We start from the raw sequence: 27,410 nt of genomic DNA, 5'->3' as shown, positions 1-27,410 counted from the left end.
GATAAGACGACAGCTTTTGTTTTTGCTGCGTTTAAGCAATTTCTCTCACTGTTTTTGAACTCAGATACATTAAGAAGGTTCAGGTAACACTTAACAGTAAAGTCTGAAACTAAAGAAACAGGGAGAAATTATTTCTAATAACAAAGGTAATAGGCTAAGACAAATTAAGCTATTCAACAAAACAACCATAGGGGAGATTAAGAATTTTTTTTCCCTTCAGTACAGAGAGCTGTTGTGATCTGGAATGTACTGTCTGAAAAGGAAGTGAAATCTGATTCCATAGTAAATTGCAAAGGTCAACTTCATAAATACTTGAAAAGGAAAAGCCTGTAGGACCATGGGAGCAAGAAATTGAAAGTGGACTAATTGGACTGTTCTTTTACCAAGCTGGCACACGTTGAACAGTTTTGTTTTGCGCTGCATGATTCTAACTAAATAAAGGCTTAAAAAATGACTGGATGTTACGCTGATGGATCAATATAATTGTGACTTATACTGGACTAGCTTTAACTGGATCATTTTTCACAAGCATGGAATACTGCATTCAGTTCTAGTCTCCCTGCTATACAAAGGCTGTTGTGAAACTTGAAAGGGTTCAGAAAAGATTTACAAGAACGTTACTGGGACTGGAGGGTTTGAGCTACAGGGAGAGGCTGAATACGCTGGGGCTATATTTTCCCTGGAGCGTTGGAGGCTGACGTGTGACCTTGTAGAAGTTTATAAAATCATGAGGGGCATGAATAGGGTAAATAGCCAACGTCTTTTCCCCCCAGGGAGGGGAGTCAAAAACTAGAGGGTACAGATTTAAAGTGAGAGGGGAGAGATGTAAAAGGGAGCCTAGGGGCAACCTTTTCATGCAGGTGGTGGTGTATGGAATGAGCTGCCAGAGGAAGTGGTGGCGGCTGGTACAACATTTAAAAGGCATCTGGATGGGTACATGAATAGGAAGGGTTTAGAGGGATACGGGCTAGATGCTGGCAAATGGGACTAGATTAATTTAGGATATCTAATTGGCATGGACGATTTGGACCGAAGGGTTTGCTTCCATGCTGTACATCTCTAGGACTCTATGATTCTACTTACAACCTAGGATGATTAAAACTTATGGTTAACAATAAGACTTCACTAAAGTGGGCGATTTCCCAAGTTCATTTCTTACCTTCTTCTTTGTCCAGACTCCCATCAAAAAAGTTGATGTGCTGGGTGGTGACCTCCAGGCGTCCTGAAACAACATCCATGATGGTGATCAGGTCACAGTCTTCAGCAATCACCAGCTTTTCTTTCTGATTCTGCTCCTCTTTCTCATTGCTGGGGGAGAAAACAGAAAAAGGCAGGAATGAATTGGAAAGACAAAGTCAAATTATGAAACTGAACACATTTCCCTGTCACAAGTTATACCAATTAGACTGTGACCAAATCAGAGTTAAAGTCATTAGCATGAGTTAAATTGATTTTACTACAACACAAAGCTCAGGTCACACTGGGTGGAAGTAATCCTGTTTAGGACAGGTTTTACTCCTGTTATGATTCATGATATTGGCATGAGTTAGATTTACCAGAAGGACAGTGGTATGAAGAACATTTTCAAGTGGAGACTAAAGGAGGTAGTTTTTTGAGCTAAGGAGGCAAAGGTTAGTGGTGGTCAAAATTATGAGGGGGTTTGTTCAATTAAATAAGGAGAGACCATTCCCAATAGTAGGAAAATCAGTAATTAGAGGATAATCAGCAAAAACAAAACAAAGGGGAGATCAGGAGAATTCTTTTTATGCAGCAAATTATGATAGTTTGGAATTCATTAACTGAAAGGATGGTGGAAGCTGATTCTCTTATAACTTTGAAAAAGGGAAACTAGTAAATATTTGATAAGTAACAACATGCAAGGCTATATTTAAGATCGAGGAGAGGGACTAATCTGAGTGGATCTAAGCGAACAAATCAACACAGACACAATTGGGTAAATGACCTCCTCCTGAGTGTATGATCAATTATTCCAGTCTATTTTTTCAACTAGAAAATCTATTTCTCAATTCCTTGTTCACTGAAATAACACTGATGGCAATAGGAAAATAAGACACTCATTCACATTGAATGTCATGCAGCTGATGAGAAATGCCAGGAAATTCTAGAGTAAAGAGGCAGAAAATGTGATTTTGAAAATGTAACGTAGGAAACAGTGTAATTTCTGTCCGGAATATTGTGCGTCTGGAACAGGCTCGAGGGGCTAAATGTCCCAGCTCCGATACCATACATGATGCGACAGTAATGAGAAAATAGTTTTTAACATATTCTCATTGTGTTGTCAAACGATGCAAAACTTAGCTGTCAGCAGGTGGCAGTATTTCACTTTGTATAGCGATATTGGATGGTTGAATTGAACACAAAACCTCTGCACAGGCATAGTGAAGCCCAAGGATACATGAAAGTTTTAAAAGTAAATTCTTGCAATTTTGAGAAAAATGCAAATTTACATCAAGATCTACAGTCTTCAATTAATTGGCAAGTCACTGTAACTAAAGTTAAATTTCACTGTAAGTTAGGGTTAAGGAAGAAAGTGTTGCAAGTTTAAGAAAGAATCCACAGTGGATGACTGGAAAATATGTATGTACAGACCATGGCATTAAGGGTGCCTTTTATTAAATGTAATTTTCATTAATTCCAAATCACAGCTGAGAGGAGCAAGAGAGTCATTAAAAACAGGTGAATTGTTTGATAATTCTTGAATGTTTTTGTTATCTTCTTCACATACTTATGTAACAAGCGCATAGCTACTTGCAACATCTCAAATGGCTCTGTTCATCCTCATTATATCTTAACCCTCAAAATTTACTGCTTCAATCATGCACAGGCTTTTATAACAACTTTTGGGATTGGGGGCATTCACAAGAACTTGTGGAAGACTGGAATTCTCAGACAAAGCAGACTTACATGTTACTGAGCACAGTGAGATCTTCGTCCGCTAATCGATCATCCTCCAGGTCATTGACCTTAGCTTGCTTTACCGCTTCCAGCAGCAAGGAATCATTGGACGGTGTTGACTGCTGGACTCCTGTATAAATGCAAAAAGGTTCAGCCTTACCTATTCACAGAAGGTCAGCAATATGTTGGTTACCCAGAAGCAGCCAACAAGAATCACCTCCCCATGGGGCTGTTTCAAATTCTACTCAAGTTTATTATTAATATTTTGAGCGTTCAGGGGCAATGAAAATAAACCTAGTCTAATTTGATGCACATGTTTTGTTACAAATGCAAAAAACCAGGTACACAGACAGCTGGGCCTGCTGGGAATGTAATGTCTTTAGGCGACCAAAATATGATCCAAAATCTGTCCAGCGTTCAATAGGGTCGATACAAGAAGGATATTTTCCCTGGCTGGGGAAGTAGCGTAGAACCAGGGCCAGGGAACACAGTCTCAGAGTAAGGGGAAGACCACATAGTGGGTGATGAACCTTTTGAATTCTCTACCCCAGCAGACTGGGCAGTCAGTGAACATGTTCAAGACAGAGATTAATAGAACTCTAAATTGTCAAGACATAAAAGGATATGAGGATAATGTGGGAAAATGGAGCTGAGGTAGACAATCAGTCATGATCAAGTAGAACGGCAAGCAGGCTCGAGATGGCTGAATGGTCTACTCCTGCTCCTATTTCCTATCTCAAGTAGTAAATCTGAACCAGCAAGTGAGACCACTTTCCAAACATTCAGTAGTTTAGTATCTCCGGTTTGTACCATTTACATCAATATTAAACCAAGCCCCAAGTGGTCTAGGTGCTCACCAAGGTTGTCCCGGAGCGCACTGGCATTAGTGTGGGGGTCAAAGTTGTAGTCCTGGACCAGCTTCAGCCTCATGCGGGAATAGTTTTCCACACTGGACAACTTCCAGTGCATTGGTTCTGTTTTTCTACCAAGAGCAAAAAAAAAGTAAATGATCCATTAATTCAGATATTGACAACAATGTGAATTCATACAGTGACTTTACAACAGAAAACTGTGAAGGAACAAGGTTCGAGATATAAGGGAAAATGCAGGAGGATTACGTTAAATGGCACTTTTCAGCGAAATTTACAACAGGGTATATTTTTTAAGCAGGGGGCAAAACTACATTGCAAACACAACATGATTAACTTAATTCAAAATAAAATGAATGCACACATTGAGAAAAAACAGTATTATATGGCCCGTGTTATTGAAAATAGCATGTAACAAGGCTGGTATTTTATGGCTAAGTAGAACTGCAATCAGACAGAAGATCAATAGACCTCAAATCCTATCCTCTTGCTGCAATCTTATAGATTGACTTGACAAAACTGACATGATTGCTACTGAATTAGTTTTCCAGTATAAATTCAAAATAATATTTCTTATAAATTGAACAGGGCACCCTTATTATAATAGGTGGTCCTTTCTGCAAATATGGGATAATAATTTGGGATGGTCCATCAGTTATCAAATAAACATCTATCACATAACCATTAAATAGACCACTCCAAAAATTAATTATACCTATCTCCACCAAGACTGAATAATTGAAGATTTGTTAGCATCATTTAGATTTGCTTCAGATTTGTTTGACCGTAATCAGTCTCACACTTTGGGATTAAGGTAACATTCGATTTATATTTGAAGGCAATCCTGAACTTCTTTTAAATAGTGCACATCTGAAACAGCCTTAAAATGTTGGAATCTCTCATAAAAGAAATAAATATTTAACTTTTATTTCAGGATCTTGCATGCTTTCTTGTAAAAACTTGTGTGTTTTTAAAACGTAAATTGTCTTATCAATTTTCTGTATCAAAGTGATCAGTGAACCCAACTCTTGTTTCTTTCCATTAGGGGAATATTTATGACCGAGTTTCACTTGGACCCTTATGCTATACAGGAAAATTACAATTAAAGCTAAAATTTTAATTGAAATTCAGATCCATGATGAAATGTGTGCGATTTATATATATCGATATCTGTCTTTGAAGAATTTGACTTTTAAACTAGCAGTGTTTGCTTTTTTATTTTGCCATGTTTTGAAATCCTTAAAAGTGTACTATATGTAGATAGCTCAGTTTTATAAAATGTTATTTTTATTTCTTTTGTGTAATAAACTTCTGTTTTACTATTAAAACCAAATCTGTAGCCTTGTGTGCATATATTATACTGAAAGCCACATTAAATTAGAAGAAATGTGATCCAACAAGTTTTAGACGAGATAGAGAGGAGGGTAAAAGAGGTGGAGGAGTTGCATTACTAATCAGGGAGTATGTTACATCTGCACTCAGAGTGCTGAAAGGCTTATCCACTGAGGCAATATGGGTAGAGCTCAAAAACAAGATGGATATAATCACTCTGACAGGATTATGCGAGAGGCCCCCCAACAGCCACCGAGACATTGAGGAACAAATACGTAGGCATATTATGGAAAGATGCAATTGAAACATTGCATCTTTTATTGGTTGGGGAATTCAGTACAAGAGTCAGGAAGTCATGCTGCAGCTTTATAAGACTCTGGTTAGGCCACACTTAGACTACTGTGTTCAATTTTGGTCTCCACATTAAGGAAGGATGTGGAGGCTTTGGAGAGGGCACAGAAGAGGTTAACCAGGAAGCTGCCTGGATTAGAGGGTATGAGCGATAAGGAGAGGCTAGAAAAACTTGGGTAGTTTTCTCTGAGGCGGCTGAGGCTGAGGGGAGAAGATAGAAGTCTATAAACATATATGAGATTAATAGATAGGGTTGATGGTCAGGAACTTTATCCCAGAGTTAAAATGTCTAAAACTAGGGGGCATGCATTTAAGGTGAGGGGGGTAAGTTCAAAGGAAATGTGAGGGGCAAGTTTTTTGTTTACACAGAGTGGTCGGAGGGTGAAATGCGCTGCCAGTGTGGGGGTTGAGGCAGATACAACAGGGGTGTTTAAGAGACTTTTAGATAAGCACATGAATATGCAAGGAATGGAGAGATATAGACCAAGGGCAGGCAGAAGGGATTAGTTTAATTTGGCATCATGTTTGGCACAACAACATGGGCCGAAGGGGTCGTTCCCGTGCATTATAGTTCTATGTTCTATAAGCCAGATTTCGTTTTAAGGTCTGATGCGTCCAGTAGTAACATTAGCTGAGTTCATTACAGATCGTCAAATAAAAAAGTAAAACTCTTGGCTGGTTTGCTGTTCTCATGACAGGAATACACAAGAGGTCAAAGACAGAAGAATGAAAGACAAAGAATGGCAGTGGGAAGATTGATGGGAAGAGATCTTGGTATGATTTAAACATGATGATGAGAATTTTGAACTTCTTGGGTCAAAGGGAGCCAATGGAACTCAGAACGAGTGATAAATGAGTTTACAAAAGGCAAAAGGACTGGAAGTCAGCACAACAGTGCATTGCAGAAATTAAACTACTAAGCAGTGACAGCATGGACGGTTCTTTATTTGTTGATGAAATGTGGGTGCTGCTGGCTAAACTAGGATTTGTTGCCTATACCTAATTGCCTAGAGGGTAGTTCATTGTTGTGGACCTGAAGTCACATGTAGGCCAGACCTGATAAAGGTAAGGATGGCTGATTTCCTTTCCTAAAGGACATTCATTTTTACAACAATTGTCAGTGGTTATCATTCAGCTAGCTTTTTATTCTAGGTTTTACTGAATTTATCTACCATGGTGAGATTTGAAGCCATGTTACTGAATCATTAGTCCGAGGTTCTCAATTTCTTGTCTGGTAACATTTCCACCATGCACTGCCTCCCCAGTGGATGAGGGTCTAAGCATCAGTTATGTGAAGGTCAAGGTGGAGATGGTAGCTGCCATGAGTGCCAGGAAGGAAGTTGGCTCTTCAGCAATTTAATAGGAATGGGATTTAAGAAAGTTGAATGACATTGCAGGACCTTTCCTGAATGGGTAGCACTGCTATAACTTAGGAAGAAATGTAGCTAATTTATATATGTTAAGTCCCTCAAACAGCAAACAAATAATGGCCAAATAATCTGTTCTTATTTGCTGGTTGAGGGATAAACACTGTCCAGGATGCTGAGAAGAATTTTCTTGCTCTTGGTTTGTATAGGACCATCTTTAACACTCACTTGACACAGAAGATCAGGCTTCAGATTAATGCCTCATCTGAAAGATGACACCTTTGACATCGCAGTACTCTCTCAGTGTCAGATGGATCACAAACTCAAACTCTTAGAACGGGACTTAACTCAGAGTTGAGGGTGCTGTCACAGATATTACACTTTACATTACGACTTGTGCCTTAGCTCATACACAATCTGGAAAGATCTGGCAATGTAATATTGCAAACGATGTTGGCTTTGTTTCAATTCCATGGCATACTTATCAGTACTTTGCTCCACTGAGATGCCAAGTAAATTAATTAAACTGTTCAATTAAATGTAATAGACTGGCACCAGACACATGAAATGACCAGCTGGCAGTTAACATCTCAAACAGTTAACAAGTAAAAGCAAATGATTCCCTCCCCACCCCAAACTTTTAAAACTGCAGTTCTATGCTGTGTGTTAACTGATTCGATGCTCCAACGGTATGGATTGCAATGAGGGATGGGAAATTAATGTGAGCCTGAGATGTGCTTTTCACATTGCAGGTGTAAATAAAGCAAAAAAGTATAAAACCAAACTCCTTTAAAATCCTGTTAGTATATTGAATTCACAGTACGGAACTCGGTCATGTCACAGAAATCATCGTAAGCCACCTACTTATCAGCCCATGGTCCACGCTCACAGGTTAAATAGTGCTGGGCCACCTTCCACTGTCTCAGTGTTGCAGTGTGTTGGCTGTTGAGTTGTTTCAACATGCTATTATATCGCAGGTTCTCTTGCCTGGCTTTGCGGGTGAATGGTTCAACAAAAAACTCCTGGCATCAGACAAACCAAACAAACATTGGTCACAATCAAGAAGGAAACAGCTCACTAAATAACAACTTACAAATGGAGTAAGCTAGATAGTGGGGGTAAAAGAGGCATACAATTTGATACTGTAATGTGGAGGCAGATGTAGAACTCTTCGTCTGAAGAAGGGTCACTGGTCCTGAAACATTAACTCTGCTTTCCCTCCACAGATGCTGCCAGACCTGCTGAGTTATCCCAGCAATTTCCATTTTTGATCTAAGTTTGTTTATTTTGGTGCATAATTTTATAGGTAAATATTTGGACATCTCAGTTACAATGTTGAGCACATAAAGAATAAAAGGATGCTATTCACCCCATTATGCCTATGCTAGAAATACCCAATCAGTATGATTCCCTGCTGTTTCCCTGAAATCATTTTCCTATGTTCAGTATCCAAACCCCCTTTGCAAGTTGCTACTGAACATGCATCCACTGACCTAACAAGGCAGATTGCACATCTTAGCAACTCACTACTTATAAATAAAAAAAATTCACACAACCCATGCTTCCTCTGATTACCAGTCCAACTGCTGAGTGGAAATGGATGAAGGTTGTGGTGCTTTCAGAACATGCACACTTGACATTAGTAGTATCATGGCAGGCACTGACCAAATGCACATTTTATTGTTAAACCGGGTATTCAAATGTGTGTGGGTTAGCAAAATCATTATCTTCTGAGACTCCAAGTTTCAATCCGGTCTATACAGGATGAACAGAGTCTCCTCTCTACTGGTTGTAAACTTGTTGTGTGTCAAGTCTCTTGTTCCAGGCCAGCATCTTTTAGAAGCACATGCAAGGACAGGTTAAGTCAATGGTGACTCAAACGTTGGATAGCTTACCAATAAGCAAATATCCAAGTTTGTTCAACATCAACAAAACGTATTTATATAGTGCCTTTAAAGGTAAACATGACCAGCTGTCTTAGAGGCTTGTTATCAGAAACAATCTGACATTTAGTTTCAAGAAGTGCCTTGAAGTAAAACAGAATGGAAGGGATATTTACATTGGGATTTCCAGAGCCCAGGCCCAGGCAGCTGAAGGCATGGTCACCACAAGTGGAGAAAGAAAACTGGCAAAGCATAACAGACTAGAATTGGAGGAGCAGAGCTTTCAGAGGCTGACAGGAAGTTACAAAGGTAGGGAGTGGTGAGATCAAATAAGGCATAAACACAAAAGGGAGAACTTTTAATTCTATTTGTTGCTGGATGGAGTTAGTATAGGATAGTAAGCATTCATCAGACATTATTGACTGGTGGAGGCAACAGGAGGCTGTCACTTATAAATTACAGTCTGGCATGGCTCATTGTGCTTAGGCTAGGGAGGAGGAACTGGGCAGCTTGCATACTGCCCTTTGAACACAGGGTGACAAAACCTCCCTGATGGGTCTCTGAGCACTTCATAAGTCTCAAGGACAGGGAAACGAAGTGCTTCCCATGATTGAATCTTCCAGATTTTCTGCGACTCCCCGTCTTTCCTTTCAATGAGGAAAAATGCAGGTGGAGAAAGATGAAATGAGAAACGGCTTTAAAAATCAACAAACTGCACATTCCACCCACTGACCTGGAATTTGAGTTTGCTTTCTCCTTTCTCCCGATCTCTCTTGTGCAAATTCACCATCATTGTTTCATAACAATCCTTCCAGAAGATTGCCATACGCTCATGGCCTTCGCTGAATGTTTCCACTTCATACCGCTTCATTGAAGGGATGATCTAGAAATGAGGACAGAGTCACAATAGTTCACAAAGACACATAAGACAACACAAGAATTAGGAGCCAGGATCGGCCATTCGGCCCCTTGAGCATGCTCTGCCATTCAGTAAGGTTGTAACTGACCATTGTGGCCTCAACTCCATTTTCTTGCAGCTCCCCACAACTCTGGACCCTTTGCCCAGCAAAATACTACCTAGCTTAGCCTTGAATGTATTCAATGATCCAGCCTCCACCGCTCTCTGGGGAAGAAAATTCCACAGGCTAACAAGCTTCTGAGAAAGAAAATTCCCTCTTCTCCTCCTTCAATGGGAGATCCCTAACCTTTAAACAGTGTTCCCTTGTTGCAGATTCCTCCATAAGAGGAACCACCTTTGCAGACTCTACCCTGTTAGGATCTTTCAATAAGATTCCCTCACATTTTTGTACACTCTAGTGACCATAAGCCCAATATGACCAACCTTCCCTCATAAGGCAATGCTTCAGCTCAGAATCAGTTGCGTGAAACTTCTCTCAAAGGTTTCCCATGCAGGTTTATCCCCTCTTAAGTAAAGACACTAAAATTACACACAGTAATCTAGATATGACCTTATGAATATCTTATATGCAGCTGTTCACTACTTTCACATGCGGTCACTCGTTTTTGCCGCAAATGACCAACTCAGACTAGAAGGTAAAACAAGACACTTGCGCAGAGAATACAAAGCTGTTAATGGGTCACAAAACAGAAATGATATCACATACATATTTGTCAATGTAAACACGCCATTCATTGGATCCGCAGTACTCCTGAAAGTCCTCGAAGAAAGATGGGCTGCCATTGCTTTGAGGCAGAGCTGGCAAGTGCAGGTGCATGTACAGCAGTTCATAAATTTTGGATACCAAAGTCCGTATGATTGGGATTAAGAAGGAGTAGGTTTCGGTTCTCTCTCTTATGGATTTGGTCAGGGTTTCCTCCAGCTTCCCCAAGAGGAAACATGCTTCATCTTGGTTGACTATCTCTTTTGTCTGCAGGATAGTGTTGAGCTTTGCTGCTGCCATGGCGCACACCTAATATTAATAAAAAAGTGGCTTCGGATTAGTCAAAACGATTCAAATTTAAACACTATTGGTAACACCTCGCCTGATCTATCGTTTTGGCCTACTTTGCAGAAGGTGTTGGCATGATGGCAATGTGATTGGACTGGCAATCTACAGGCCCAGGTTAAAGCTTCGGAAACACAGGTTCAAATCTCACCATAGGAGCTGGTGGACCTCAAGTTCAATTAATAAGGCTAGAATATAAAACTAGTCCCAGGAAAATACCTACAACAACTATCGCCAACTGGCATAAAAACCCATCTGCTTCACTAATGTCCTTTAGGGAAGGAAATCTGCCACTCTTACCCAAAATGTCCTTTGTCTGACTCTGAAATGGACTAGGTACAAGGGCAACTAGGGATGTGCAGAAATGCTGACATTGCCAGTGACACCCACATCTCATGAAAGAGAAGCAGCATAATAATGTTAATAACAAGCAACATATTTAAACAAGGAAAAATAATTTTTAAAAACCAATTGGTAAGTTATGATGAATTTATATTTTCAGATAGATAGTGACAATATGACAATTGTTCCCTATTTCGGACAGTATATTGTACTTGTGGTACACCTTTCATGACCTCAAGCACTTCATAGGCAACTGAGTCTTTCTGAAATGTAGCACTGAAGTGTAGTCATTGTTGCATTGCAGGAAATGATGCAGCCCATTTCCAAGCAAGATTCCAAAAATTGCAATGTGCAAATGACCAAGATAATCAATTTTTTTTTAAGTGACTTGATGAAGGAGCAATTATTATCCAGGAGCAATGGAGAGAAATCCTTTGCTGCTCTTTGAAACAGTAAAATGGGAAACTGTTTGACACACATCTGAGATGGTAGATAAGACCTTGGTTTGAAGTGCGATCTGAAAGTTAGCTCCTCCAATAGTGCAGCACTCTTTCTGTACTGCATTGGAGCATCAATCTTGATTTCATATTCAAGGTTGTGGAGTGGGCTTAACCTCACAACCTTTTAAATTAGAGGTGAAAGCATAATCAACTGACTGACTGCCTACCAACTGAGCAATTAAACGTCTTAGGTGGACGTAGCGATTGCTGCTTCCTACCTGCATGTTATCCCGTGCAATAAATCCAAGGAGAAGGCGCACTCCGAGCTGTGACAATTGCATCCATTCTGATCCAGATGAGTACCAGACCATCAGACTGTCCATTAACGTGACCATTTCCTCCAATACCTGCATAAAAAGAATGAAAATCACACTATACACCACGGGATGAAGAAGAAAAGCTAATTAAATAAAGTAAACCTAAATGAATATTCAACTTTCTGGATAATCAGGGTACACTTAACCCTTAGAATATCAATACAGTGCGCTCTTCTAAGATAGCACCTTATAAGGTCATATTAATCAGAAATCAAGTTTCCTTGCAATTCAATGCTGCCCACTGTAGGGACTCTTTTCAATCAAGATTCTGCCAAGTATCACAGACTCTCCAACTGTACGTCATCTCAACTCAAAAACTGCTGGTTTGCTGATGATTCTGTTCTCTAATCACCAACCTTCTTTTGTTCAGGCATAATCTCAAATATGTTATATTTTACAAGACAATCAGTGAAACATTACATATTGATCTTCTCCACACTGTGCAACATGGTATAGAATGAATGCTTTCTGTCAACGAGAGTGGAGAGAAACATCCTACTTGCCTTGAGGTCAGCATTTCTGGTCTTATTATCTCCAGCCTCCGCCTTTTTCGACATCCTGGTCTTAAAATGATACATATACGCGGCACGCCATTGTTATGACTGCGTTCTGCTTTTCTGATGGACACTATTTTTAAACTTCAAAGTTTTATCAAGTCTAAGTCTGCTCAAAACAGATCTAATGGAATGGAGCAGCTCTTTGAAAACACTCTGACAAATTCCAGGCCCTAACAAGAGAAACTGTATGTTACATCAGTAAATCATTTCTCTCTTTAATTTCTGGCCGGCAATTGCCATCTTTCCAGTTCAACCTTCACCTCTGACTGAAATACTATCGAAATAACTGTTCCTCCAGATCTCACTTACATGCCCCAGCTCCAAATATTGAGCCCATATGTTTCTCCTCCTTAATAAATGCTAGAGGTTACAGCTTCCTGTCTGGGCCTTGCTATTCTGTTTATGCATGACAGTCAGTAGCCAGTCTTTGACATCTTTCAGTTCCACTGACAACTATGTTAAAACAGTGCTGTATCACCACATACTGGTCTACACAGTGACAACACAGAGGCTGCAAGCATGATCATGTCAACTGCGCGCACATTTTCAATAAGGGAGGAAGAAATGAATCAGGGAACTCCTGCTGTTCATGACCAATTGTAGAACAACATAGAGGGGTGCTTGGCAGCTGGTTAATGGGCAATTCTGCCATAACACATGGAAACCCAGAGGAGAGGAGGATGACCCAAGCATTGTATTAGGAAAGGGATAAACACTGCAGTAGGTATAGTTAAGTACCTTATCAGTCCATAATGCAGGATTCACCAACCCCTCAGCCTGGAGGAAGTCCTGAACAATATACAGCAATCGCACTGCATTCTCAGTGTGAACCGGAAGGGCAACTGCTGTCGCCTCTTTGTTGTCAGTTACAGCCCATTCCAATATCTTCTCAATAAGTCTGAAAAAGACCATTTTCATTACAAGATAGTCTTGACTTTACTCTAGCTGTAAAGACCACGCCTTTTTATTTTCTGTATTTTTGACAGTGGACTGAAATGGGAAAATAACTTAAAAATCAAGGATTGCTGAAGGATTGCGGCAATTTTTGAAAACAAACACACATTGTAAATGATTCAGAGATAGTGGGAACTGCCGATGCTGGAGAATCTGAGATAACAAGGTGCAGAGCTGGATGAACACAGCAGGCCAAGCAGCATCAGAGGAGCAGACCCAAAACGTCAGCTTCCCTGCTCGGCCTGCTGTGTTCATCCAGCTCTACAGCTTGTTTTCACACATTGTAAATGCTGTTTACACAATTGCTGCTGGTTCAAGCTATAGCAGATGGTTTGTAGACCAACTAGTATCAAGGGTTGTGCACAAACGGACAATCAGCCAGCAACAATTAACCAATTGGACTAGTTAATTAGTTATCAATGACAAAAGCTTTCTGCTTGCCAAGAACTTTGTAATTGGTTCGCAGGTAGCTAAACAGCTTGGATGAAGGCTGGGGAAAGCCTTCAGATTTTTGCCAGCTCAGGAACTTTCTTTGTTCTATGCATTAGAAGTGACTTTAAGCCTGAAGAGAACCAGTTTATTTTCCCTTCAGTTCCTGTAAGCTGGGACTTTTAATTGCTAAGCCAGAAATGTTTTTTTATAAGACCTTTTCTATTGCTGCTTGAACCAGCAGCGATGTAAACAACATTTACAATTTCTAATTGTGAACCAGTCATCCTGTGCCTCTTGCAAACTACTGGAAGCATCCAGAGAAGGAAGAACAAGAAGCAGCATTTCCATTAGCACAAGAATCATCTCAGCAGATCCTGTGAATGGTAACCATTGAACTGCTTTACTAGGCCTTCCATCCACCTATCTGCATATGTGTGGGGTGCTAACAGTTCATAAATGTTTACACAAAGCTGGAGCATATTTAGTTGAAATAAAGTGATTCTTGTTAACTACGGAACCTGGCCCGTTCTTTCTGTCAACAAAGGTCTAAGTAAGGTAAATTGGTAAATTCTGACATTTTCTTTAAAATCTATAACCTTTGTGATGACACCAGGATTTTTGGGACACGGTTTCCAGTGCGCTACCCCATGAGGTGTTACATAGCTTAAGTCTCTTAGTTATGACAAATCAGAGATTTTCAAATATGAAGGTCACCCACACCCCAACCCACCCTCAATGCATGCAAACCATACTTTAATTTGATTTCATCCGATGGAGAAAGTAGTTCATTTGCTGTTCCTAGCTTTGTCAATGCTGAAAAGACCTGGCCTCGTTCGATCCAAGCAGCATCATCTGACCCATCCAGGCCACGCCACATAATACAAAGGAGGATGTCCATCAGAATCTGACTTAGCTCTTCTTCACTCTTCTAAAAGAGAAAGAAAGCCAGTTCCATAAGCAAATGCAGTTCAGTAAAGTTAGATTCAAGAAGTGGTATAATGTTTGAGGCCACACAACAAGTCTTTACCATTTTGAAAATGGATTGCTGCTATAGAGCGAGAATATAACAATATGAACATGAGCTCTATTATATTTAAATTAGCAATTTTACATGCACAAGCTAGTAGTAATGAAAACTCAATTAAACAAATTTTTTTGATATTATTAAGTTGGATTACAGGGCACACTTGGGAGCTACTGCTATAGGGCCAGATGTCCCTCAGAATTAATATTTGGTGGTAGATGGCATTCCATATTTGGTACAACTCCCCTCTGGGAGAAGTTCTTTAGTTGAAGATCAATTGAAACAAATGTTAAGTTTCTTAATCAGAGATCAACAACCTGTAACATGGCTACCACTAGTTATTTAGCAAGTCTGAACCTCCCCCTGGTAAACATTAATTATACCTGCTTTAAAACAAAACGAAAATGGCACAAAAATCATTTAACAAATTACCTCTCCACTTCCGGAGACTTCATAGATTGATGCATCATCCATGTAACTTGAATCATCTGTGCTGCTAAGTTCCTTATCAAACTGTGCACCAGGAAAGTGTTTGGGCATCTCCAGTGGAGATGGTGTGCTGGCAATGCTACCTGGTGTCTGACTTTCAACATCACCCATTTCGTAAGAGGCCATGCTCGACAAGTCCAATGTTAAGCTTCTCCCCTTCGGAGTCCATTCCTCCAATTGAGCCTGATTTTCCTCCAAACTTTCTGTGAGGACACTTTCATTTGAGGCTCTGTCATCTAAAAACATCTCAGAAGAGTGGTTTGAGTCATTAAATCTTTCAACCAACCCATCAAAACTTCTGTTATCATAGGGCACATTGTCGACTATATCACCATCTGATAGATTGTCACCCCGAATACTTGATTCTTCGTTGGTGCTCCTTAACTGCTCTACGCTAGATCTCATCTCAGCTTGTTTACCAAAATCCAAACTGCTGTTGTTCAAACTGTCCACACCAGCACTCTCCTTGCTCTCAGCATTTTCCTTCAGAAACAACCGCACAAATGTTTCTTGCCAGCTGGTCTGCTTTGCTATCTGCTGGGCTGCATCTTGCTGGGACTGCAAGTGTTGATAAATCTGAAACAATTCAGGGAGAAAGCAAGTTCACTTAAATGTCACCGATAAATTAACTGCTATTTTTGGTAACTCTGTTTAATGGTCTTTTGAAATTGTTATTATTTTTCGTATTGCTCACTAATCAATGTCTTCATTGGCAAAGTAATCAATTTGAACCAAAACAGAAACAGTGGTATAAGATCTTTTGTGACCTAAACATTCAATTGTAGCTTATATTTAACATATCAGATCCAACGGTGACAATGGTCTGAAGAATCTCACCATCTGCTCAACATCCAAGTTTGCATGATAATCAACACATAGCCTTGGATCAGGTTAAAAAATGTTTCTTCCTTACTCTCCACAAACCATGTTAGCCTTGGAATAAAGGTGAGAACCCATTCATTCTTGTTGGCTGAGTGGTGGTCACATTACTAACATACAAACAAGGAGTAACAGGTGGCTACTTGGCCCTTTGAGCCTGCTCCACCATCCAATAAGATCACGGGTGGTCCGATTTTAACCTCGACTCTAAATTTCTGCATATCCTCAAGAATCTTACATCTCCTTGGTCATTGTGAATCCATTAGCCTCTGCCTTAAAAAAAAATTTACAGATTCTGCATCTATTGCCCTTTGGTAAAGGGAATTCCAAAGGCTCTCAATCCTGAGTGAAAAAAATATTTCCTTATCTCTGTTTTAAATGGCACCCCCTTTTTTAAAATAAGGTATACTGAAGTAGGGTCAGAAAGCAGCCTATTGACCCACTGTGCAATGTGCTCAGAACAAGATTTTGCAGTTTGGTCTGCAGGGTTAAATAGTAATTTGACAGTCAACAATTGCTGAAATATCAGGTTAATTGCCAAAGGATCCTCTTTAAAACTAGAAACTGGACAGTATAATATTCATCTTTTTCATGTAGACACTTCACTTGCTTTCATTTAAATAAATTCACACATATTACCCACACAGTTTTCACACATTTCCCTAGCTTCATGCAGCTTGAACAAAAATGTTTATCTTTCCTCTATCGCCATGCTCTTCCTGAGGTCACAGCAGCCATAATTGGAAGTGGTGCTTCAAAAGCAGCAACACAAAAAGTACTTCAGTCCCAATTTTGCAAAGGATTTAATCATGGACATGGCTTTCTCTCTTTCCATATTTATGGGAAGACTGCCCATATCTTCTCTAAGGCTTTTGCATATAAAAGGTTAGGAGATGTACATTTTCCTTCTCTGTCTCTCTCCTTTATAATCATTGGCAAAAGATGCAAGTCAATATCAAGCCACAAGCTTAGGGTATGTATAATTCAGGAACAAGAAACCTAATAGTCACAGATTTGGTTTCAGCGTTAAAAGGTTAACTGATAGTCTACAGCCAATGTGAAAATATGAACATATTCTTGTCACTTTCTTTGGTTTTCCTTGATGCCAGAATTTTTTCTTTGCATAAACCCCAAAGAAAATGTGAATCGTTAATAGGAGAAGACTGACCTTTCGGCAAACAGCAAGCCTCACGTTGATTCCTGCTTTGTGCACTAGGTGAACCACAGCCATTAAATCTTTATAATTCACCACAGAGTCTGAAACAAATGGAACAAGAAAAAAAAAGTAATGTATTGCATTTAATTCTGCTTAACCATACAATCAAGAACTGTTACAGCACAGAAGGAGACCATTCCCCCCCATCATGTCTGCGCCAAAAAGTAATGGCACCTAGTGCCATTCTCCTGCTTTCTTCCCTCAGCCTTACACAGTCTTCCTTTTCAGATAATACACCAATTCCTTCTTTAGTATTATAATCTGCCTCCACCAAACGAGGAAACTCACAGATAAGTGAATTGGCAATTAGATTTCAGCAGCAGACAGGCTTGTCGGAAGCAAGGTAACAAAATGTGAAAACACCTGATGGATGATTGGACTTTGTCTCACTCCCGTTGTAACAGCTGCTTCCTGTGTAAGATTGGCAAATGTCTGCAGCAAGTTATAATGTCAGGACTGGCAAGTGAACAAAGATGAGCAAAATGGCCTGCAAATCTGATCAAGTTCATACAAATACTCTAGACCATGAACATTGTAGAAGAACACAGATACAACATCCACGAACAAGACATCCCTTATATATGTTCTCAGCAGTTAACTCAAGTGCAGCGATGACACTTGAGGTTTGGGGATACGTGCTCCCAACTGGTTGGTTGAGAAATGAAGTCAAGCATGTGGGAAAATTGTTAACCTATCTACTTTCTGGTGCAATTTATAATCTGTGTCTCTCTCCTGCAGACACTTCACTGGCAGGACTAGACAGCAGCGTATTTCACCAGTAACTTTTTACAATGAACACAATGACCTTCAAAACATGTTTTGAGGAAAAGAAAACCATAACTTACCTACTTTTCCCAGATTTTGGGAAACTAACGTCTTTGCACGGTTGTGTTATGTTTCCTAAAGCAGCAATTCTGTACTGGATGTTTGAATCAGTTAACAATCAATTGTTTGAGTCCAGCACCTCAATCTAAATGTACCTCCAGGAAGTCTCAGTGCTAAGTTTTTCATGCCCCAAAGGGGGTCTCATGGTACAGTGGTAATGTCTGGTATCGCTGAGCCAGGAGGCACAGGTTCAGTGACATGTGATCACATCTCGGAACAGGTTAACTAAATAAAACTCCCCAACAATGTTTAGGCCCTCAATCAATGAGACAAAACACACTGGCAGTCAAATATCGCGTTAGTACAGTTCAAGTCTTCACTGCTACAACAAACTCTCAATTTACCTGCTTGAAGGATTTGATGCAAGAGGTTTTTGACCAGGGACACAGTAATCATGGCATCATTCAGCAGCATGATGAGTCCTGAATAACCCACATCCCTCAGCTTGATGCGCTGCTTGCTCCGTTCATAAACCTTATCGCACTTTAACATCCTCTCAAATATCTATTGAGGAGCAGAATTTAGACACATTAATACTATGTTTAGGTCTGAAAAATGCAAACTGCTTGTTTGAAACCTCGTAATATGAAGACAGAAAATGGATATATTTTCACAGGCATGGGCAAACATTGATAACCATACCACGAGGGTGGGAGTCTTTGCGTGGGAGCCCAGACAGTAGGCCTCAGCAGGCTGTTCGAATGCAGGAGAAAGGGCATAACTTGATTCAGTGCTCAAGATAGCTAAGCGTGTACATCTTCCAGCACTGTCCAGTAGACAATGGCCACCAACAGAAAAAGAATGGTGCAAAGACGAGGACACTTTGACAGGGGAAAGGGTAGGCAACTGGTTTTTCTAGTGGGTGATTCCTTAAAAGTAGCACTCAGTTGTTCAGGGTGATATCAGGAGGCACTACTTCACAGAAAGGACTGTGGAAATCTCTCTTAGAAAAAACTGACATGGCCAGACTGTTACTTTTAGGTAAAAGGAGTTAAATACAAATCAGCCATGACCAAACTGAATGGCTGAACTGTCTTGAGGGGAGGATGGTCTCCTAAGTTGTAAACATTAATTACAGTACACCAATGGCTAACATGATTTAAAGAAATGAATGCAATTTCTTTTCTTGTTAAAAACCACTTTCACCACTAAAATCTGATGTCTCACTGTTTTGTGTGCCATGGGATGTGACAACAGAGGGCAGACAGTTATCTCATAAATCGGATTGTTATGACTCCTGTGGCAAATAAAGCACTGGAGATCTTGTATTTAGGTCACAGATTTCTTGCTGTAATGCTCCTGTTACAAATTCAATCCCTCGAGCTATTCAGTGAAATCACGGCTGATCTGTATCGCAATTACATCTATCTGCCTTGGGTCCGTTATCCTCTTCTACCACAGGTTTGCAAAATCTATTAATCTCAGAATTAAAGTTATTAACTGAGCTTGTTTAAAGAAGTGTCTTCTAACCTTGCTCCCGAATGTCCCGACTCTGGTTTTAAGATTGCATCCCTTGTTCTCAATTCCCCTCTATTCTGCTGCCCACCAAAGCAGTGAAAGAAGTTTCTGTCCAACTGTTCTGCCAACATTTTAAAAAATAATAAATATCAATTACCCAATGACCTTCTATATTTCAGGGAATACAAGCCTTTCTTTATGTGCTCTATAATTTGACCCATGAACCCTGGTAAGACTGTGGTGAATTTCTCCTCCAAAGGCCATTATATTCTTGCTTTGGTGTGATGGCCACATCTGTACACAGTACTCCACATGTGGGCTAACTCAGGCAAAGCACAGCTGCAATAAAACCTTCTCTCCTTTATAATCTAGTGCTCTATTCCATTAGAATTTAAAATTACTTTTATACCTGATTACTACACTTTACTGATTTCCTTGTCGACTGTGTTATCCACATTTGCAATTATACAGATTAGTTGAGATTATAGTGGGATACCACTTTTCACTTCTTTCCAATTCAGTTACATATCCATTACCTCAGCTCTGTCTTATGACATCCATGCAAAGTCCTAATCAAGGCAATAATTTGCTTTCAATTCCTTCAGGTTTAATTTTAATTAACTTGCTTGGCTTGAACTCATTGACTTCCAGCTACTCTTCTAGGTCACACACCACCCGAGTCCAGAAACATGTATCCCACTCCTGCTTCTTTTACCTCCAAGAATGGAACCAACTGAGAATGGCTATATCAAGTCAGCTAAGTGTTCAAGACTGAGATCTTCCCAATACAATAGGAATAAAGTATTATTGATCACGGAGACCTCATAATCACCGAACTTAGCATTTATCTCAATCATTATACTTGTTCTTCGAAAACTTGTGTGATACTTTACACTTTAAAATGCATACATTGAAGCACATGTGTTTCCCAAATGGTTTGTCACAAATTGAGGTCAACAAATCGTTTGCTTGAGGTGTTCGTCAAATATGTTAGCTTATTAAGGATGCAGAGTACCTTGAAAACGAGCTCACGCAATGTGTCAGAATATTTGTTGGTCAGCAGCAGTGCATAGAGAATGTCAGCATGCCCTGGTTCAAACAGCAGCAGGTAAAGCTGGTCCCGAGCTGAACTAGTCTGAAGAAGATTCAGTAAGATCTCCAGGATCCCAGAGAGCTACAAATACACACATCCAAAAAACATCAGGAATCAGATCCAGGGCCATAAGCTAATTCTGCCTGTAACAACACTCAGTGCTTATAATATTGCAAGAAGACATGTATATAATTTCAACATCTTTAGATTCCTGCTGCTTTCCATGACCAAATCTGGTCAGTGAATAACGTGTGCACTGGGAATTTTAGGCTTTAATGTTAACATACATACAAATACACACGACTGTCATATTCTGCCATTTTATACAAAATACTTTAGTTCCCTTCAAGGAAGACTGCACTTATATAGCAACTTTCACAACCTCAGGATATCCTAAAGGGCTTTACAGCCAATAAAATACTTATGAAGTAAAGTAACTTGTAATATAGGAAACACAGCAGTGAATTTCCACACAGCAAGATTACAAATAGAAAAGTGATAACAGGTAATCCATATTGGACTTTTTATTCCTGTTCTTTATCAGAAGCGCTTCATTATTGTCCTCATTGGGGCAGAAAGTGCCTTGGTTAACTTTTCATCCAAAATGGGGTGCCACCAACAGTGGAGCATTCCCTCAAGGCCAAAGCTTCATACAAAGCAAACTGTCTCAGAATTGCTCGCAGACTTCCAGGGAATGGCATCTCTTGTTCAAAGGAACACCTGGAAGAGGGACCACTCATTGCAGACGTGAGTCAGAGTGAATCAGCAGCTTTCCCTTCGCCACACCTGCCATCACTCACGTGTGGCCTAGATCACTCAGCAATCCTGGATGCTGGTTGGGTGCCCAGTAAAATGCCTGACTGGCACTTCATTCAGCAGGCATTTCCCAAAACACGAATCTCTCACAAGCTTTCCAGCCAGCAGGCAAGACCCCACTACCTAGATTCAATATTGCTCCCTGGCTCTGCGGCAATAGATTGGAGGATATGGTTGACTAAACTATTCACTCCATGTCATCCGAGCCCCTGCCAGCTCATGGCTGTTGCTGTTAGATCAAAAACTTGGAACTCCCAAGCTTACGTCATTATGCATTCGCCAACACCACATGGACCACAGGATTTCAAGGAAGCAAATCAACATCATCTTTTCCAAGGGCAGTTAGGATTGGGTAATAAATATGGTCTTGGCAGATTTACCCACATCGCATGAAAGAATACAGAACAAGTGGTTATTTCGTAGCATTTGAATAAGCTGCCTGAAAGAGTGGTGGCAGCAGATGCAATATTAACTTTCAAAATGGAATTGGATAAACTCTTGAACAAGTGAAACTTGCAGCTATTTGGGTATGAGGCAAAAGAGTGAGATAGTTAGTGTTTTTTGAAAATTCACTCAGGATGTGGGCATCACTGGCTGACCAGCATTTATTGCCCATCCCTAGACGCCCTGAGGTAGCCGTGATGACCTGCCTTCTTGAACCACTACAGTTCATGTGGTGTAGGCACCCACAATGCTGTTAGGAAGGGGCTTTCAGGATTTTGACCTAGCAATACCAAAGAAATGGCAAACTATTTCAAAGTCAGGATGGCGAATACCTTGGACAAGAACTTACAGATAGTGGTATTCCAATGTAGCTAGCTGTTTGAATTAGTGGTATGGCCACAATGTGTGAAAAGACACACTTGGCTGAAGTTTTTCATCTTGTAGTTGTCAGGACATTTTGCAAGACAAAGACCTTTGACAAAATGTGCCTTTTATCACCAATACTTAGCTCAGTATTACCAAACGCCTTTGAGGTAAAGGTCTTGTGGAATAAATAAAATCCCTCCTTTACCTGCTGTTCATCATTGATGGCAGCAATGTATCCCATGATGCTCTGGACCTCTTCCTGTGTCACCCCTTTGCTGATGAAGTACTTAATTAGTCCATACAGAGAAGCGCGGATAGTCTTCACATCATCTGTGGACAAGTCACTGTCTTTATCTGAGCTGCTAGAAGTGTCAAAGAATGCAAAGCAGTCAGGTATTTCCACATTGGATTGAGAGTATTGAGTTGTTGCTTAGCGTTTATAAACAATATTCATTCTTTTAAAAAATAGCAAAGAAGAGGGCAGAACACTCCACCTGTAAAACATCCGGATCACATCAAGCAAAAATTGGACCCCATACTTCTTCCTAAAAAGTTTCCGATTGTCTTTGATGATTGTGGATAAGTACTGAATATGGCCTGAAATAGAAAACTGGTTACGCTTTTATGACAGGACTCAATAAAAGACAGCTGCAAGATAGTCATAAAATTAGGTTTAGGATATGTCACAAAGCTCAAGGTTAGCAACTTAAAAGGACCTCCCAGAGATTCAGATTTGCTTAACTCCTCTCACAATCATTTATTTACACAAGAGCACAAAAACAGGCTTTACAGAATTAGGTGTTGAAGCAAGTATTACAACTCCCACAGGAAGATGACTACTGTAAAGTCTGGCATAAGGGATGCACCTTCATATTACTTTCACACCATATAAAAACAAGCATTTACACTTCCAAGTTTTTATAAACAGTGCAAAAATTATAAAGAAAGGAAGCAAGAATTGTTAAGGCAGGAACAATGTTACTTTTCAGTTTTAAAGGAGACATGGTGACTATTTTTGTGCCCATCAAATGAGGGGTATCAATACGGAGGAATTAAATCTGATCCCACTTTGGGGGACCAAATTCAGAGTCACATATTAAGATAATTGGAAAAGTGTTCAGAGGGGAGGCGAGAAATTATTCCATACCATAAATGTTTTGGGATGCACTGCTAGAAGAGATAGAGGAAGCAGATTCATTTCTTGCTTTCAAAAGCAAACTGAATAAATATTTTTCAAAAAAAGGTGCAGGGTTCAGGAGAAGAAACACATATTTGGATAATTCTTTCAGAGTCATAAAATAAGGCACAAATGGTCAAGTGGCCTCCTTTTGTGCAATTTTATTAAGTATTATGTGGCAAGCTAAGGATTAAAGCTGCTCCCAGTAAAACTTCACCAATTTTAAACTTGGGCCATTTTTCCTCATAAGACAATGTGCATTTACCATTTTCTATACCATTTTACAGGGACAGCTCAGTATAATTTCCCATCGGATATTTGGACAACGCTTAGAGGGCAGCAAACTAAACCAGTCTATAATCCAACTCCACCCTAATTTAAAATGATGTTTGGCAGCCAATGGTATTTGTGAAGTGTAAATGTAAATTCAGTATTAAAATTATACCCATGTATTCCATGCATATTTGCATGGAATTTTACCTTTTACAATGGAGTTGTAAATTGTTAAAACAGTTGAAAATTGTTAGTTTCTGTCTGCAAGATAACAGAACACTTTCCTGTTTGGGCAGCAAGGAATGTGAGACTTGCTATTGATAGCCTTCTAACCTTTGAATCTAAAGATTTTAGTGCAAGTTTCACTCCAGGGTCTCGAGGACAAATTCCCAGCTAACACTCTGGTACATACTGTCAGTGGAGGATGAAGATTTGCTCCATTGTAAAAGGTAAAATGCTGTATTTCCTACATTACAATATATCTACATTTCAAAAGTATAGGGGTGTGCGCGTATTAATCTATTTCTCTGTGTTGCATCTCACTTGAGTTATATCCATTACAGTGGCTGAGAAAATGTACTTGCCAATTCGGAATGGGAAATCCCCATGGCTCCAGATTCGAAAGTCAAACAGCAGATGTTGATACATCTGATGCAGGAGCTGCGTATTCTTCTCAACGTTTGCTTGTTCAATCAGTAACTGCACAGCCACCAGCATGTTCACATCCGCTAAACTACTTGGCATCTGTCACGCAAGGCGTTTAAAATACATTACAATTTGATCTCCTTCAAACATACACACAAGTGTAAAGAGAAACCACTACAGGTCAATGTGTTTTACCAGACAAAGTACACACTGAAACCACTGATTTGGCCAGAAAGCTTGCTCTTTACGACAACAAGCAGGCTTGAGCACAAGCTGGTCTTTTCCACTTAGTAAATTTCGCACAGATGCTGTAGTGTGAGGCAGTCAGTGGTAATGTCACTGGACTAGTAATTCAAAACCCAGGGCTAATGTTCTGGGGACATGGTCTCAAATCTTATGGTAGATGCTGAAATTTAAATTTTGAAAAGAAAATCTGGCCTAATGGAGACCATTTAGTCACTGCTGGTGGTTTTTTAAAACCATCTAGTTCACTTGTGCTTAGGGAAAGCTATCTGCCATCCTTACCAGGCTTGGCCTTTGTGACTCCAGACCCACAGAAAACTAGTTGACTCTTAACTCCCCTCTGGGTAATTTGTGATGAGGAGCAATAAATGCTGGCTCAGGCAGCAATGCTCAAATCCCATGAACCAGTAAAACAAAATACTCAATTCTACCCCTTTCCCGTCTCTCTTGACTTCTCCTATGTCTCTAAACTATCTGACTTCCTGTCCAACATGGATAAGCAGACATTTCCTCTAATTAAATACCGGGAAACCAAAAGCCATTGTCTTTGGTCCCCATTACAAACTCCATTCCCTACCATCACTCTCTTTCTTTCTCTGGCTACTACTTCAGCTTCATTATCCTGTTGGCCTAGTAGAGTTCTTTACTTGCTGTATAAAATACAATCACACCGACTAACAGAGAATATTTCATCATAGATCAACATCATAGAATGCCTACAGGGTGGAAACAGGCCCTTCGGCCCAATAAGTCCACACTGACCCTCAGAGCATCCCACCCAGACCCACCACCCTGAACCACTATGGGTAATTTAGCACGGCCAATCCACCCTAACTTGCACATCTTTCGACTGTGGGAGGAAACCCATGCAGACACGGGGAGAATGTGCAAACTCCACACAGACAGTTGCCCCGAGAGTAGAATTGAAACCGGGTCCCTGGCGCTGTGAGGCAGCAGTGCTAACCACTGAGCCACCGTGCCGCCCTGCTCCTCTAACGCTGCCTGGCCTGCTGAATTCCTCCAGCTCCACACTGTGTTGCCTCTGACTCCCAGCATCTGCAGTTCTTGCTATCTCTGACTAAATTAACCTTGCCTCCCCTACTGATCTCTAACCAGTCGTAACACATTTTGTTTGATGTTGTACAGTATGATGCACTTTACCTAATAAATTCAATTTTAACATTTGTTCATTTCATGAAATACCTCTTAGGTGTATCAACAGCTGTTTAAATTGACTTCTACTAGCATTATGCAAATTTTCTCTCAGTAATTATTTTAGGATGTACAGGACAGAGGTTCCCTACCTTCTGTAGCAAGGCGCCTAAAGTGGCAACTCCATGACTGTGAAGCAGGTTCTCTTGATTGATTGGATGCCTTCTTATGAAATGCTTTATTGTCAAGAGAAAAGTAGCTACAGGGTTCTTCTCCAGTCTGGCCTCTGTAAATCACACACAGACAATCACAGCCGCGCTACGTTGACATATATGGCTTATGAGAAATGAACAATTTCACTGATGGAGGAAATCAAATTTGTAGATTCCTTCCTTTTTCATCTTAAAAATCTTCTACCATCTACTTTGCATCCCTGAAATATTTGTAAGGCCCTAGACTTTGAATGGCCCAAGCTAAATATGCTCAAGTTTTTAAACTGAGCATGATTTATGATGGCTTCGTATTTAACAATTTTTATGGACTTGAACTTGAAGGTGTGTGGAGATACCTGGAATTTTTATTTCAAGTTTTTTGCAAGATACTTTGGAATTTTTGTTTAACAACGAATTTCTTGGCATTCACGTGGTTCCAGATAACTGCTGAGTTTGGTGCTTGAATTCACTTCAGGGAAAACACGACAATTTTTACAGTTGGGTTTTATGACTGCTCTGTTTCATGCTTTGCAGGCTTCTGGTGGTTTCAGACTTTCAATTTTGGAGGGAGCTTGTTAAAGAACACGCTGCTTAAGCCACATCTTCTGTTTCAGGTGAATTCACTGCGAAACCTGACTGTCCTCTTGTACAGCAACTGGAAAAACCTCTCGGTGTTTCCTGTGTAAACTACTACTGACAAGACCCCAGAGACATCTGCCTACGTTTGGTGACACCGGTCTACAAATGACAAAATGTTGGAATGACAGCCATCTGAACATCTCAAAACTTACTGCTTTGTCTTCAAAAACTAAGATTTATTAGCTAAAAGTGCATTTTCTCCACAAAAGTGAATCTAAGCAGAGAAAACAAGGTGCAGGGCTGGATGAACACAGCAGGCCAAGCAGCATCATAGGAGCAGAGAGGCTGACGTTTCGGGCCTAGACCCGCTTTGCAGAACACCTACGCTCGGTTCGCAACAAACAACTGCACCTCCCAGTCGCGAACCATTTCAACTCCCCCTCCCATTCCTCAGACGACATGTCCATCCTGGGCCTCCTGCAGTGCCACAACGATGCCACCCGAAGGTTGCAGGAACAGCAACTCATATTCCGCTTGGGAACCCTGCAGCCCAATGGTATCAATGTGGATTTCACAAGTTTCAAAATCTCCCCTCCCCCCACCGCATCCCAAAACCAGTCCAGCTCGTCCCTGCCTCCCTAACCTGTTCTTCCTCCCACCTATCCCCTCCAC

General features: G+C 40.3%; 1 protein-coding gene across 2 annotated transcripts in view; it reads right to left on the bottom strand.

The window, feature by feature from the left end:
• The window catches only part of nbeal1 (neurobeachin-like 1), a 128,806-nt gene that overhangs the window by 35,444 nt on the left and 65,952 nt on the right, over positions 1-27,410 (bottom strand). Inside the window, exons 18-34 of one of the 2 annotated variants that reach the window (XM_048599007.1) lie at positions 26,100-26,233; positions 24,492-24,651; positions 22,952-23,054; positions 22,663-22,819; positions 20,754-20,912; positions 18,625-18,784; positions 17,348-17,436; positions 15,244-15,876; positions 14,540-14,715; positions 13,140-13,299; positions 11,746-11,874; positions 10,344-10,649; positions 9,452-9,601; positions 7,700-7,857; positions 3,774-3,898; positions 2,926-3,046; positions 1,160-1,308 (exon numbers count right to left, since the gene is read on the bottom strand). In XM_048599007.1, coding sequence (XP_048454964.1) covers positions 1,160-1,308; positions 2,926-3,046; positions 3,774-3,898; positions 7,700-7,857; positions 9,452-9,601; positions 10,344-10,649; positions 11,746-11,874; positions 13,140-13,299; positions 14,540-14,715; positions 15,244-15,876; positions 17,348-17,436; positions 18,625-18,784; positions 20,754-20,912; positions 22,663-22,819; positions 22,952-23,054; positions 24,492-24,651; positions 26,100-26,233 — 3,069 coding nt within the window. The remainder of the gene's footprint in view (positions 1-1,159; positions 1,309-2,925; positions 3,047-3,773; positions 3,899-7,699; positions 7,858-9,451; positions 9,602-10,343; positions 10,650-11,745; positions 11,875-13,139; positions 13,300-14,539; positions 14,716-15,243; positions 15,877-17,347; positions 17,437-18,624; positions 18,785-20,753; positions 20,913-22,662; positions 22,820-22,951; positions 23,055-24,491; positions 24,652-26,099; positions 26,234-27,410) is intronic. The other variant, XM_048599006.1, reaches the window with a different exon arrangement.

Source organism: Rhincodon typus, chromosome 7 (assembly GCF_021869965.1).
Source record: "Rhincodon typus isolate 14 chromosome 7, sRhiTyp1.1, whole genome shotgun sequence".
NCBI lineage: Eukaryota > Metazoa > Chordata > Chondrichthyes > Orectolobiformes > Rhincodontidae > Rhincodon > Rhincodon typus.
The sequence above is the reverse complement of the archived record's forward strand: the minus strand, read 5'-3'. Positions and strand labels throughout refer to the sequence as shown.